Here is a 13,914-nt window from a genome sequence, read left to right as displayed (position 1 = left end):
CATGCGTTCTAGTCCCACACGGACCCATCCAATACCTCGCGCAACGAACGCTGAATGAAATTTTGGTCAGGAGTAATGTCATCAAGTGCCGCAGCTGCTGGCTGTGGCACCACCGCCGCGACTGCCGCCTCTGTGGGCTGCTGTGGTAGCGCAGCCTCCAAGGCTGGCAGCGGCATTACGGCTGGGCCAGCGCACGGGCTCCACGACGCGGCCACCAGCATGACGTAAGGGACGCCACAACGATATTGCAAGTCTGCTGGCACCTGTAGAACCACCAACGCGGTGGTGACCGGCACACGGGCCCCTAGCGGGAGTCCCTGCAGCGGCTGGACCGATGGTAAGACGTCCCGCAGCCTCTGCACCTCCAACAACGGAGGCGAATGGAAGAGTGGCCTGTTCTTGAGGTGCACGTAGGTTGGCTGGGTAGTTTGCGGTGGGGTACGGTAAATAGTAGCTGATGCACGTGACGGGAGATTTGTAGGGGTTGGCAGTAGCGTGTTAGTTAGGAGAGTGGGATGTGGCCGTTGACTCCGCTCCCCTTCGACAAAAAAAATAAATATGCCGTCGGTACGCAGTAATACTAGCATTGTTGCGGAGCCAACTACCGTTCTATGTCTTTGTTCGGGCACCGGTGAAGCTGCGTCAGGTTATGACGAGCTCGTGTAAGGCATACGGTGAACACGGCTCACATGCCTGAGAAGTCTGGGATTTTCATGATACTGAAACACCACAATACCAAACCGCATTTAACAGTGGTGTTTTATTGCATAGCTAGCATGAGAAGTATGCGTGCGAGTAGGTGAGTTGTAGCTCGAGAAGCTGAGGCGTTTTGAAAGTGTTGAGGCTGTACATATGTTACTAGCCAGTGTACATCCTGCCAGAGTCGGTTGCAGTGGTGTCACGTCATATTTCCTGGCGGCTGAATGCGGACCTCGCACTCTAGGTTAAACGTTGTTCTGTAAAATGCGCAGTTCTCCGTGGTCGCTCCACGGACTCAATCATGACGTCTAAGTGCAATCATCATAGATTCGTTCAGCAATGCGTTGGTGTCGTCAACCCTCTGACACAGGGGCGCATGTGGTTTGGACGGTGAGTAAAAGCAGTGACAATACCTTAAAAAAGCATGTATAATGTTAAGTGAAAAAAGCGGTAGTGTGCGCGCACTAAGCTCCGTCCCATCTCATCGTCAAAAATAGTAATGTCACCACTAATAGGACCTACCGTTCGATACTCCGGCAGATAGACGAGCTAGATCCTAGAAGCCTCGGCAAGCAGGGTTGGCGTAATGTGCCGTCTAAATGACTACTTTTTGTTGTAAATTATAGTCACAGAATAATTATCTAGTTTCCGCATAAATTAAAAAAAGGGAGAGGCAATCGTAAACCTTCTAGCCCGAGGCAGAAGATTGTGCGTGTATGGGGACTTTCGCGTGGCCTTGGCAAATACTTGGGGGGAACTTTATCTATGTCCGAGGGGGAAGCGACGGAGAACTGCATAGCATCAACCGATGCCGCGCCTCGGGGTACCTCGCCGCGCCTTGATCACCTCGGGGTATGTCGCCCTCGAGGGATGCCTGTTTAGGTGTGCCTAGGAATGCCTGGGCTGCCTAGCTAGGCAAGTTAAATACTTCATCGAACAGTACAAGATTTCTGCCACCAACCAAGCATAGGACCGAGCGATAAGACCCTTTCCTTGTCTCCCCATCCCATGGTCGTATCTACGTGAGGGGAACTCATGCTCATAAAAGCTTATTGGTGACCAGTCATCAATAAGGCATAAGAGTGTGTTCCCCAAGCTACATGGATTACGAGTAGATCTACTATCTTTCCGTATCATTTCCAGGAATAACACTACTCGCAACACTTGTGCTCTAGGCAATATCGTAAATCAATCGCCTGCGGATGGAGCCTGTGCCGTCGAATGGGTTCATCCAGAGCCTCTGTCTTGACCCTTCTGTCCCCCCGCCCAATGACACCACTCCCCCTGCGCGTCCGCTGCCAGCAGTAGCAGTGCCGACCTCAAGTCGGAAAGCACCCCCAGTGCGCGGTACAGCCACCAAACGCAGTTGCCATCGCCGCCGCGGCGGTAGCTCCACTAACAAGAGGCGGGGAAAGGCGTCCACTACCACCAGGGCCGGCAACCGCTCTTCTGGTAATGTCGGTAGCAACCATCTCGACCACGGCCATGGCGGCGGCCTTGAAGGCGATGACCCCGTCAATGCGACGACGATGGAGAACACCGCCAACAGCCAGACACGTAGAACGGACAGTGGTTCAATAAATAAGAGCTCTCAGTTCAAGGGCGTTAGCTGGTAGGTGATACACATCCTCCATCCCTTACCACTCCATTCCATCTAGTTAGCTAACTACGTATGTATCCCAGCAGCCATGTCCAACTTCCCATCATCCCAATCCTGCCATCCGGCCACCACTCTGACGTCATCCCTCATGAAGCGAGGCATAATTACATGCGCGTATTTGTAGGGCCACGCGCGGCTCACCACCTAGTGTTGCGGCATTTCATGCACCCAGTCCCCTCCTGGCCTCGCCGAAACCGCCCCAATCCCTAACCTTGCAGGCACAAGAACACAAAGAAATGGGAGGCTCACCTGTGGGACCCAACAGTGCCTCGCAAGAAGGACCATCCAGGAAAGAGGAACAGGGGAAAGCAGTACTACCTGGGAGCATACAAGACCGAGCGGATGGCGGCCCGGGCGTTCGATATCGCCGCAATCGTATTCTGGGGTCTAGATACCACTATTAATGTGAGTCATTAGGTTACTTTATCGCATGGTTTGTGAATATATAATATAGGATAGATGTCTTTATGTAATTAGCTACATGACATGCATCATGCGATCTAAGATGACGCGAATGGCTACCCATCAAGCATATGTGTGTGTGTGTATGTTATATGTGCTTGGTCCGGCGGGGAAAGTCGATGTTCCCAACTGACAGATTGATGTATATGTACGGTATACAGGCATGTACTTACCTTCCTGCCTTCCGCACCCCTTCATTCACACGCTGTGCCGCGATGATACTCTGTGCAGTACGGTAGTTTTTATAAACATGGTTCCGAAATTAAACAGCTGCATGTCGGCGCATCTTGACGCAGTTTCCGCGGGAGGACTACAGCGCGGATTTGGGGTCCCTATCCCAGCTGGACAGGGAGGAGGTGGGCCCTATGCTTCAGTGCCTAAGTCGCAGCTTCAACGAGAAAGGCCAGTTCGGAGACTTTGGAGGAGACAATGTGATAAGGAGGATCAGCAATCTGCTTGCCACGGCCTACCTGGTGAGCGGTGAAGCGTGAGCCAGTAGTGGGTTGGTGGCTCACTCGGTGGGTTAGTATCCATTCCCCGGCTCTCCACCCTTTCCCTTTCAATAATACTCGCAACAGTGGGTTGCGGATATGTATCACATGATTAATGCATGGGTAGGAAACGATGTTGTCCTGAGTTTGTGGCTACATAAAGCCCTTAATTAATACACATGCATGTTTCGTTCCTCATCTCGACCCTTACCAACCACACCATATCTGAACTGCTGCTGTTTCTTAAATTTCCCCGTCCCCCAACCGCCACTCGCCACCCCCTCCTCTTCCAGTCGTCTCCGTTGTTGGAGGTGCAGGGGCTGCAGGACGTCTTGCCACCGGTCCAGCCGCTGCAGGGACTTCCGCTGGCTGCTGGGAGTGTGCCAGTCACCACCGCGGTGGCGGTTCTACAGGCACCAGGTTTGCAACCCGTTGTGGTGTCGCTTGCTGACCTGCTGGTGGCCGCGTCGTGGAGCCCCTGCACCGGCCCAACCTCAGTACCGCTGCCAGCCTTGGTGACGCTGCCACCACAGCAACCCACAGAGATGGAAGTCGCGGCGGTGGTGCCACAACCAGAAGCTGTGGCTCTCGGTGACATGGACCCTGACCAAGACTTCTTAAACTTTTTACGAGATGTGTTTGATGAGTGACACTGATTGGCTGTGCCGGTAGCTGTGTGTGGGGCTGCATGGCTGGCTCTTTCAGAGTATATCACTAAGTGGGTGCGTGAATGAAGTGGCTGGCTTGGTGTTCATATTGCTGTTTGCGTTATTATGTGTGTGCAGTTGCTGCTGCTGCACAACGAGACTTGTATGCATGCGTTCACGTCGACGAAATTATGTGTGTGCAGTTGCTGCTGCTGCACAACGCGTGTGTGCGCATTCTCGTCAAGGAAGTTGTTATTGCCACTTATGTGGTACTTTAGGGTATGCTTTCAGGCATGTGCCATGTCGCGTAGCAGGCTGATGGAAACGTCCATGCTTGTGTGTGTTGGTGTTACCCTTGAGTTCCGTTAGGTAAACCGTTAGGTAAACCGTTAGGTAAACCGGGTCCATACGAGTCGGGGGAGTATGGGCCAGCCGCAGGCCGTCCGAAGTCGATAACAACAAAAAAAACCGATGTAAGTGTACACTTACACATGTATTGCTCCAGGGAAGCTTTCCGCCCTGCTTATGATAGGTAGGTAAACGAAACAGTGATTTGCCCTTTATTTTGTGCTCCTAAGTTTAGGTGCCGGAGCTGTCGGGATGGAGACGTGTTGCCAGGCATATATGGCCACACCGCAGCTACGACACGATCCTGTGTGGTGGACTCTTCGTTGGGTGTTAGAAATGGTATACGCAGCTTAGATCAGGAACGTTTCCAGGGTGACAGTTTTCAGAGTAAGGCGTTCATTGTCGTGGAACATAGATTCAGGTAGTCTTGACGATCTGGAAAGATGCCGATCCCCTGTAACAAAATGTGTGATGACGCGCGCGCACGACCTCTATGTTGCTTTCCAACACGTACATCATTCATCCGAATTTAGCTCATACCTTGTGATATTGATAGCTCTAGGATGGACCCGAAGCGATTTCTGACGATCTACCGTACTTCGCGCCTCGGACGACACGAAAGGTTTTACATCACTAACACGAAAACAAGGTTTCGCCCGGCAATTGTGAAAAAAATCTGTAACAACACCCAAGAAAATTTGCACGCACGTCTCCTGGGGCTGTAGATTATATTCTCCAGGGCTGTCCACATCAGGCCCAGGAAAAGTGAAAAGGCAGCGTCGTTCGCCTTCCATGCCTCAGCCACATCCCACGCACCTATCGCACCTGCCTCCGGACCTTCTCATCTTTCTCTGCGGCCTTCTTCCGCGAGCCTCGCGGGGTAACCTGGCCGCCTGCTGTCGCGAACTGCGCGACACCATCCTGCGCTGCTGCACAACCCGCCTATCCCTTCAGCTCGGCCCGCAGCCCCTAACCACAATACTGCACGCCGCCGGCGGTCCCGGCAGCAACCTGCGGGTCCTGGAAGTCGTCTTCATCACCCAGCCTGGTGGGGTGCCCGATGCGGACGCTGTGTCCTCCCTGGCGCGGGGGGTCACCCGGCTGGGCGGGCTACGGCTGCTGCTGCTGCGCAGCGTGCAACCGTTACGGGGTGACCTTGGGGGGCAGTACGGCAGTGGCAGCAGCGGTGGAGATGGTAGCAACAATGGCAGCAACAGCAGGTGTGGCCGAGGTTATTGCGCTGGTCCTGATCGCGGCATCGCCTCCGGTGTTGCCGCCGCGGCAAAGGTTGAAGTGGGCGGCGGCGGCGAAGGCGGCGAAGGCGGCGGCAGTGAAGGCGAAAGTGAAGGCGGGACGCCGGCGGCGAAGGCAAAGGCGGCAGCACCACCTCAGCTGACAATAGCTTGGGCACATCTGGCAGATGCGCTGCAAGGGGATTGCTGTCCTGCTGGTGATGGTAACGCTGTGGGCGATGGTAGCAATGGCGCCGGCGTGGCGCTGCCGCCACAGCTTCCAGATCTCGCTTTTCGGTACCGCGATCTGCGAGGACGTAGCAGTAGCCGGCAAAGCACGTTACACGTGGCTCTGGAGCCCGGAGTGTTACCGGTGGGATGGCCGCCGCCGCCGCCGCCGCCGTTGCTGCTTCCGCCACCACAGTCGGCCTCCTTGGCTCTGCCGTATTCCTGGCTGCGGTTCCTGCACTACGGCCGACCCCGACTGCGGTTCAGCCTCCTTGGGGAGGGAATCGTGTTTGACGGCAGGAGCAGCCGCATGGGTGGCTGTAGCAGCCGCCGCAGCAGCAGCAGCAGCAGCAGCAGCAATAGTTGTAGCAATAGCGGAGGACGCCGCCCCGGCACAGGCCGGCATTCCCGGTGTCACGCCACCGGTGGTCGAGGTGTTCCCATCGGGAACTGCAAGGGGCTACTGGCTACCGGCAGTTCGGACTTGGCAGAGGACATGTGCAGCTGGCATTCCGGCAGTGCAGACCATCACGACAAGGAGGGAGAGGCGGCTGAAGGCGCCAGCGTCTACACTGAGGAGTCCGTTACCGACGATGATGCCGCCAACCGACGGCTGTTATCTTCCTTGCCGCTCCCGTACTTGCTCGTACAGGTTCCGGAGCAGCTGCATGCGTTAGTCGATCTAGGCGCCTGCCTGGACCGCCTAGCTCTGCTGCTCGTGCAGATGTCGCCGCCGTCGCCGCCGCTGACACCTCAGCAACCTCGGCCGCAGCTAAAGCAGCCATCACAGTCACCCCTGTCACAGGCGTTGGTTCCGCTTCCGCCTCCGAGTCCTCCGCCATCGGCAGCACCGCAGCTACAGCCGTCGCCGTGTGACCCGGCGGCGGGGCACCCGGGAGTCCAGCTGCTGCCGGCGCTGGATGTACCAGTTAACGTCAGGTTGTCTAGTGGTCGTCGAGGGGAGCTCCCCATGGATTGGTGTCTTCCGGAAGTACGGGGCGGGGGGAATGGCGGAGAGGGCAGCCTAGGGGGATTAAATAGCCAGCCTGGCACTAGCACGACCCAGATCATCAATGGAACCACGGGTCAGCCTGTAGCTTCGTTTGTCGGTCCCGCAACGCCGCCGGGCCTCGCGGGCGGCCGCGTTCCCATCGCCGTTGCTAGCCGCTGCGTCAGATGCGGCGTAACCGACCTCGCCACCCAAACCGCAATGGTGGATGCCAGAGTCTCGAGGTCGACGCCGCCGCCGGCACAGCTGCACCAGCCGCTACCGTACGGCTCAATGCATGTCAGCCAATGCCCGCCACCATCGCCGTTGCAACAACAGATGGCGCTATCCGCAATGCCGTACCTGCCCAACTTGACGGTCCTCGAGTTGGTGCCCGTGTTGTACACCGTTGGCAGCGCCGGCAGCAGCGGGATCATGCCGGGCACGGCAGCCGAGCCGGTCGTAACTACAGCCGACGTGTTACAGCTGTTAGTGGCACGAACCCCACAACTTCGTCACTTGAGACTTGCTGCTGCCGTACCGCCACCGCCCGCTGCACTGGAGGTGCGCGTCAAGACGTGTGTGTATGTGTAAGCGTTGGTTGTTTCGTCGGGCCCACTGAAGGCCAAAACGGCTGAGGGGCGTTATGGATTGGTTGCAGTAGTGGGCTTCCCTAGCCCCCAGGTTTCATTAAGGCAATAAGCCATGCCTGCCCACCTGCCCACCTGCCCACCTGCCCCCACCTGCCCACCTGCCCACCTGCCCACCTGTACGTAATTTCGCCCTTCATACTACAGGTGATGCGTTATCTGCCGTACCTCGCCACCCTGGACCTTCGACCACCCACCGCTGCAGCCGTCAGAGCTCTCAAGGCTGTAGCACGGCGGCTGCTACCACCAGCTCCTGGTGGCTCCAAGAACGAGCCTCCCACTGCTGCGACGGTCTGCTACCACAGCCCGCAGCCAGCCGGGCCCCGCGGTCTGTCCCTGTCTCATGCCCGAGCGCTGGCAGCGTGTTGCCGCCTTCGCCGCCTCTCCCTGGAGCACCTCGGCGACCCGGATCACCCCTGGAGCAGTGAAGCCACCTCCGGCACAATCGCCGCGGCCGCCATCGACAGCGCTGACGGCGGCTGCGCCAGCGGCACCAGAATTGCAGCCAGCGGAAGCGGCTGTGTCTGTGTCAGGAGTCTCTGCGTGTGGGGCGTCTTGTTGCCGCGGCTGTGTCCCCCCCTGGGCCTTATGTTCCCGGCGCTGCGGCACCTGTCCCTGTCCAAGCTTCCATCCCTGCAGTCCACCTGGCGCCGCGTTCTCACATTGCCCCACCTGACGGCATTGGAGCTCCGAGACCCCTGGCCGTTGAGAGAGGAGATCAGGAACATGGGTACGGCCATGGCGGCGCTGGTGGCGACCAGCCTGCCGCCGCCGCAACCAGGGCTTTCTCCATCACCGTCCTCGTCGCCATCGCTGGTATCGTCGCTATCGCCGTCATTGTCGCCATCGCCGTTATTGTCGCCATCGCCGTCATTGTCGCCGTCATCGTCATCGTCGCCGTCATCGTCATCGTCGCCATCACTATCCTCGTCGCCGTCATCGTCATCGTCACTATCGCCGTCCTCGTCGCCATCGCCGTCCTCGTCACTATCGCCGTCCTCGTCGCCATCGCCGTCATTGCCGCCATTGTCGTCCTCATCGTCGTCCCTGCAGAGGCTGCACATTGGGTGGCTGCAGGACGAGTATTCCGTTGCGGCTGCCATCAGGGCGGCGGCACAGCTTTGGCCCGTGGGCAGGTCGTCGCCGTGTTCGTCGGCGCCACCGCAGATGACCACTCGGAGGACTTGCGGTGGCGCCGACGGGAGCTCGGAACTTAACCACGAAGGCTGTGCTGAGAGGGTCCTCTCCATCGGATTGGCAAGGCGGGGCTTATGGCCAAAGCCTAAAGCGGGTCGGGTACGGCACCATGCTGAGGTGGAGGCCAGAATGGATGCGTACGTAGGAGGAGCTCGGGATGTCCGTAACGGCAGTGGGGCTGGCGGAGGCGGAGGCCGCTGCCATCATCGCCGCTGCCGCTGCCGTGGCAGCGGACCAGATGTCGGGTGGGGTACTGGTGACGGCGGCAGCGTTGCCGCCGCTTCCGCCGCCTCATTCAAAGTCGAAGTGATGGTTCGCGCAATGGCCCGGTGTGGAGCTGAGGTACTGGTGCTAAAGGTGGATGGCGCGGAAGAGGAGGAGGAGGAGGAGGTGGAGGAGGAAGAGGGAACAGGCCGCGTGGCGCCCGGGAATGGCGCTGATGGCGCCGCGCAGGACCATACGTCCATACATACATTGCAGGGGGACTGTACGGCGTGGATTCCCAGTGACCGTGCTTGGGCCCCAGCGGCGGCGGCGGCGGCGGCGGCTGCTGCTGCTCAGTTTTCAGGCACGGCATGTGCGGAATGCGGTTTTCGGAGCCCTGCGGCTGAACTTGGGGATTTATTTGGACCAGAGTCCCTACTGCCGACCGTCGCCTCGGCGCTGCTGTACATGCCGTACCTTCGTACCTTCAAGCTAGATGGATTCCACAACCTAACGGGTGAAGTCGCAGCAGCGTTGCTGGTCCGGCTGATGAAGTGCGGCGGCAGGGGGAATGCCGCTGAGGACGGCGGCGACGGCTGCAACGGCAACGACGATGACCGACGCGGCGGCGGCAGCGGCGGCGGCGGCAGCGGCGGCGGCGGCAGCGGCGGCAGCGGCGGCAGCGGCGGCGGCGGCGGCGGCGGCGGCGGCGGCAGCGGCGGCAGCGGCGGCGGCGGCGGCGGCGGCGGCGGCAGCGGCGGCGGCGGCAGCGGCGGCGGCAGCGGCGGCGGCGGCAGCGGCGGCGGCGGCAGCGGCGGCGGCGGCGATAGGATTCATCACCGCCTGTTGCGGCGGATAGAATTTGCGGACTGCGGCTGCAGCACTTCTGGCCTGTGCGGCTGCGGTGAGGCGTCTGTAGCTGCTCAGGCGCGAGTGATGCGAGCGATGGCGGGTTGCTGTGGCGGTGGTGGCGGTGGTGGCGGGTGGGAGGCCTTGCTGGAAGTTGTGTTTCGCTAACGTGGTAGGGTTGTCCCCCGGCCTAGTGGGAGCCCTTGGCCACATGGGACTTAGGATAGTGTTGCTTGCTTTTGCGCGTCTTACAGGTAAAATATTTTCTTGCAAGAATATTAAGTCTTTCCACTATGCTATTTACTTGCAGTTCGGTACTGCACTGTTAACTACTGAGGTGATATTGGATAAGGAACGTGGCGGCCAGTCTTTTGGTTTGCAAACTTGCATGGTACGGCGCCGAAGGCATTTTTAGTATATCATAGCATATCTGGAAGACTTGGGAGACTTGGAAGAGTGACTTGGCGATGTACTTGGCGATGTACGCAGGGGTCACAAGCGATAATGTACAGCCACTAAAGGGTAGCATGAACTGAGCATGACGCCATGATATGCTGTTGGAGTGGTACACCGCTAAAGCTGCCAGGGCCAGATCTGGCAGCCTAAAAATAACAAGGAAACAGGATATAGTCGCAAAGCGCCACCAACAGGATTGTGAAATCTTTTTTGCCCTGAGAATGTGGGCTCGTACCGCACCAACACCGTACATCGAAAGTCCAAGCAATTTGCTTCGCCAGTTGATAATGTGCGTTGAACCGGGAACCGAACCGCGCCATAACGTGCAATAACGTACATGACTCCGGCCCGCAGTTTCATTCCGAGGCAGATGGTCGACGGCGCAGTGGCCATCTGCCGCTGCCGCTAGCGTTTTGTCGGTGGCGCATATTCGGATGCGTGCGGCTGACCGCACTGCTGTTGTTGTTATTGCATTTGCCAACGATGCCTTCACGTTGCGTGCTGCTCTCGTCTCCGAACCAGTTTGAGGAGACATGTCGCCTACCAAACGTGTTAGGGACATTTAGCTTCCATACCCCGGCTGGTCGAAGCACAACTATCCTGATTTCAGCGTTTTAATCTTGATAACTATCTATCTTTTTTCTCCACTTTCTGGTACCCAGCTAACAGGGCGATGGTCTCTTACATATATTTCGAAATCTTTGAATTGCCGGACTTCTGCTCCTTGCTTGGGGAGTAACATTTGAGTAACCCATTAACCATTATAATACGACAATAACAGCGACACAAAATGTGCTGCCTGTGGTCCAGTGTACAAACACGACATGGACAGTCGCAGATCCTTACCTTCTGAAACTCCAGGAAATACGTTTTTCCGACCCAGATTCTACCTCTCGCTGCTCTCACTCTACCATCAGAGGGTTGGTTCTCTTGCCCAAGTCCATCGTTCCTCCTCCCTACCTGTCGTTCCTCCTCCCTACCACCCCTGGGAACCTCTTCCGCCGCTACACGTTCGGGCCGTTGACACCTCTCCTACATATAAGCGGTACAGCTAGCCCCTCACGTCCCTCCGAATGAGTACTTCTCTTATGCGGGCCCCCGCCAGCAAGCAGTGGGCTCACCGCCTGCAGTCGGGATGCTTCATCGGTTGCTGTGGGACCCGAACCCGCAACGTCGGGCAGACCGAATGTTCATCATCCTTGTGCACTAAGGCAACGTAACCTTGCCCATACGACATGGGGTGTTGCAAGCTCAACGGTTTCCATTCCAAAAGGGATGGTAGCGGGAATTGCGTGTATCGAGACCGGCTAAGTGCGGAGTTTGCTGAATGTGGTCATCGGCAGATGGTGCTGGCGGTGAGGTGATGGCTGAAAGCCTCAAAGGCGGGACTTTTTAAGGGATTTGCCTAAACCGACGGGTGTTCAGGTAGGACGGAACAGCTTGAATTTCAGACTTAGTTGCAAATTGTCTGGCCAGGTGTGTTACATCGCGTAGCAGCGGGCTTGCCCTTCACATCCAAATGGGTTGCTATCCGATAGGTTTCTGAAGCCTGGGCCCCTCTTTTTGGATGGTGGGTTTGGTTATTATGCATCGAATTTTTCGTACTGTGTATCGAGCAAAGCTTTGGTGGTGTAACGCGCTCCGGGCCAGCTTGCGTAAAGTTTTGTGGCTGGCTCGTAATTGTACGGCACCGTTTGTGACGATGCGCCAACCGCTGCTGGATTTTGTCCCCCATGGGCAGATGGGCATCATGTTCCAATGGTCTATACTTGATATATAAAACCGACAGACGTATTTTTCAGACAGCCTGACGTTCTTGCTGCTGCTTCAAGGGCGCACACGGCAGAATAATACACTTTGGAGTAGCTCTTCACCACGTCCAGCAGTTACTTGGATCGCATGGACATGGTCGATCACGTAGTCGATGAGCGCACTAAAGAGCTGCAGCGTCCAGCCACCAACATCATTTTGCGGACGCATACAGAGCCATCCAAAGACCTTGAAGAGGAGCGTCGCAAGGCGACTTTCAACGTCCAAGAGCTCGCTTATGTCTTAAATGGTGGCAAGGAGCTTCTGGAGAAGAAGTGAGTTCAAGCTTTTTTCACCATCGCATTTGACTGGTCATGCTATGCTCTGACGTGCTTTGGGATTTGGTCAGGCAACGATTTGCCGAAATCCTGTCAAAGACACCTTGGGGCGACAAGAGCAGGCGATACTTTCTGGGCCGCGAGGAGGAGTACGTGGGAGGCCTACGAGCCGCACTTGGCATCTGGTAAGCTGCACCTGCGCTCCCGATCACCCAGCATACCAGAATTGCATAAAGAATGGCCCTGACGCATGTTAACTCTATCTATTTGTATGGGAAAGCACGCCCTTGGCAAACCTGGGGGCCGGCCTTCGCTGGCCCGGCCTGCTGATATTGAATTGCGATACCCAGTTCGCAATTTTCGACCCGAAGTATGCTCTGCATTTCCCCCCTCCGCCTCTCCTCCTTGAACTCTGTATACATTCATTTGGGTCTCTTTTAACCCGACCCCCACCTTTCCCCCCTCTTACACACACACACACTTCACACACGCCACCAAAGGGAGAAGATGAAGACTGAGGGCCTTGGTCTAGATGATGGGGCTCTGATGCGCACGCTGGTGGACTTCCCGGGCGGCCTGGAGTTGCACATTGGGGTGGGTGCGAAGTACGACATACAATGTACGGTGTACGGCATCCAACATCGGACGTGCGTTTACCAGAATTGCAAATCGACAGTGGGGCTCCGGCTCCCTAGCGTGTGTATTTATCTGCGTGTGTATATGTGTCGACGTCCTTTGCATGGAGGGAGGGGGAAAAAGAGGAAAGTCCAACCACGCGGACCTTGGGGATCGGCACTGCCTTGTGGCTCTTAGGCTCTTGGGCCTCTGCTGGCTCGTGTATTGGCACTCGTTACACACCTCTCCATCTGGGTAACGCAACCGAGGTGTAACACGCACACAAACATACACACACACACGCACAGGCACAGGCACCAATGCATTTGTTAAGGGGGAAGGACACCCGTTGCATTCCGACATGCATCACGAGCCATGTTCAAAAACGGATGCACGTGTGTTTTGCCATGCCTCCCTTCTCCCCGCTGACCCCCCCCTCCCTTTCCTCTTCCCGCCAGATGTTCATTCCTTCAATTCTCTCCCAGGGCAGTCCCGAGCAGCAGGCGAAGTGGATGCCACTCTGCATGGGGCTGAGGTGCGCGCATGCGCGTGTGCTGTGTGCGCTGTGTGTGTATGTATGTGTCTGCTGTGCTGGTGGGGGGATGACTCATGTGCTTAAGTGTCCCCGACCGGGGGATGGACGAAAGGGGGGGAAATAGTACCACTAGTTTGGCAAGGGTGTTAACTATGGGCTGACTTGAGCAGTGGGCGGGTGGGCGCTCTACCCGTTCCGGTCTCCTCCTCCTCCTCCGCTTCTGCAAGTGGTGAGTAGCCGAGTACCACCACCGTGAAAGGGTAGGGCCCCAGCATCCGGTTACAGCACCCACAGGCGCTGTTCATCTCTGTACTCTGTACTGGAATGTACTGGAATGTACTGGAATGTACTGGAAGTATTGGAATGTACTGGAATGTACTGGAATGTACTGGAATGTACTGGAATGTACTGGAATGTACTGGGATGTACTGGAATGTACTGGAACGTATGGAACGTACTGGAATGTACTGGAAAACATTCCTGTACTCATTAGGCTAGCTAATGCATCTATTAGATTTATACGTAATGTGGCCGACACGACGACATCCGTAAGAGCCGGGGGAGGG

General features: G+C 56.9%; 3 protein-coding genes across 3 annotated transcripts in view; all 3 read left to right on the top strand.

The window, feature by feature from the left end:
* Window positions 1-1,000: 1,000 nt before the first annotated feature.
* On the top strand, window positions 1,001-3,962 carry VOLCADRAFT_92642 (uncharacterized protein; the record flags this gene model as incomplete). The annotated part of the gene is made up of 6 exons (XM_002952049.1): window positions 1,001-1,089; window positions 2,002-2,039; window positions 2,203-2,311; window positions 2,578-2,764; window positions 3,118-3,294; window positions 3,606-3,962. 6 exons carry the CDS (start codon window positions 1,001-1,003, stop codon window positions 3,960-3,962), a joined length of 957 nt encoding a protein of 318 aa, XP_002952095.1.
* A 1,137-nt stretch (window positions 3,963-5,099) lies between these two features.
* VOLCADRAFT_92641 (uncharacterized protein) lies at window positions 5,100-9,823 on the top strand (the record flags this gene model as incomplete). The annotated part of the gene is made up of 8 exons (XM_002952048.1): window positions 5,100-5,473; window positions 5,817-5,912; window positions 5,964-6,055; window positions 6,202-6,419; window positions 7,095-7,319; window positions 7,553-7,933; window positions 8,573-9,360; window positions 9,688-9,823. 8 exons carry the CDS (start codon window positions 5,100-5,102, stop codon window positions 9,821-9,823), a joined length of 2,310 nt encoding a protein of 769 aa, XP_002952094.1.
* Window positions 9,824-12,010: 2,187 nt separating this feature from the next.
* The window catches only part of VOLCADRAFT_92640 (uncharacterized protein), a gene marked incomplete at both ends in the record, with an annotated part of 11,636 nt that continues 9,732 nt past the window's right edge, over window positions 12,011-13,914 (top strand). Inside the window, 4 exons of the mRNA XM_002952047.1 lie at window positions 12,011-12,195; window positions 12,270-12,383; window positions 12,699-12,792; window positions 13,272-13,348. Coding sequence (XP_002952093.1) covers window positions 12,011-12,195; window positions 12,270-12,383; window positions 12,699-12,792; window positions 13,272-13,348 — 470 coding nt within the window. The remainder of the gene's footprint in view (window positions 12,196-12,269; window positions 12,384-12,698; window positions 12,793-13,271; window positions 13,349-13,914) is intronic.

Source organism: Volvox carteri, assembly GCF_000143455.1.
Source record: "Volvox carteri f. nagariensis unplaced genomic scaffold VOLCAscaffold_27, whole genome shotgun sequence".
Lineage (NCBI taxonomy): Eukaryota > Viridiplantae > Chlorophyta > Chlorophyceae > Chlamydomonadales > Volvocaceae > Volvox > Volvox carteri.
The sequence above is the reverse complement of the archived record's forward strand: the minus strand, read 5'-3'. Positions and strand labels throughout refer to the sequence as shown.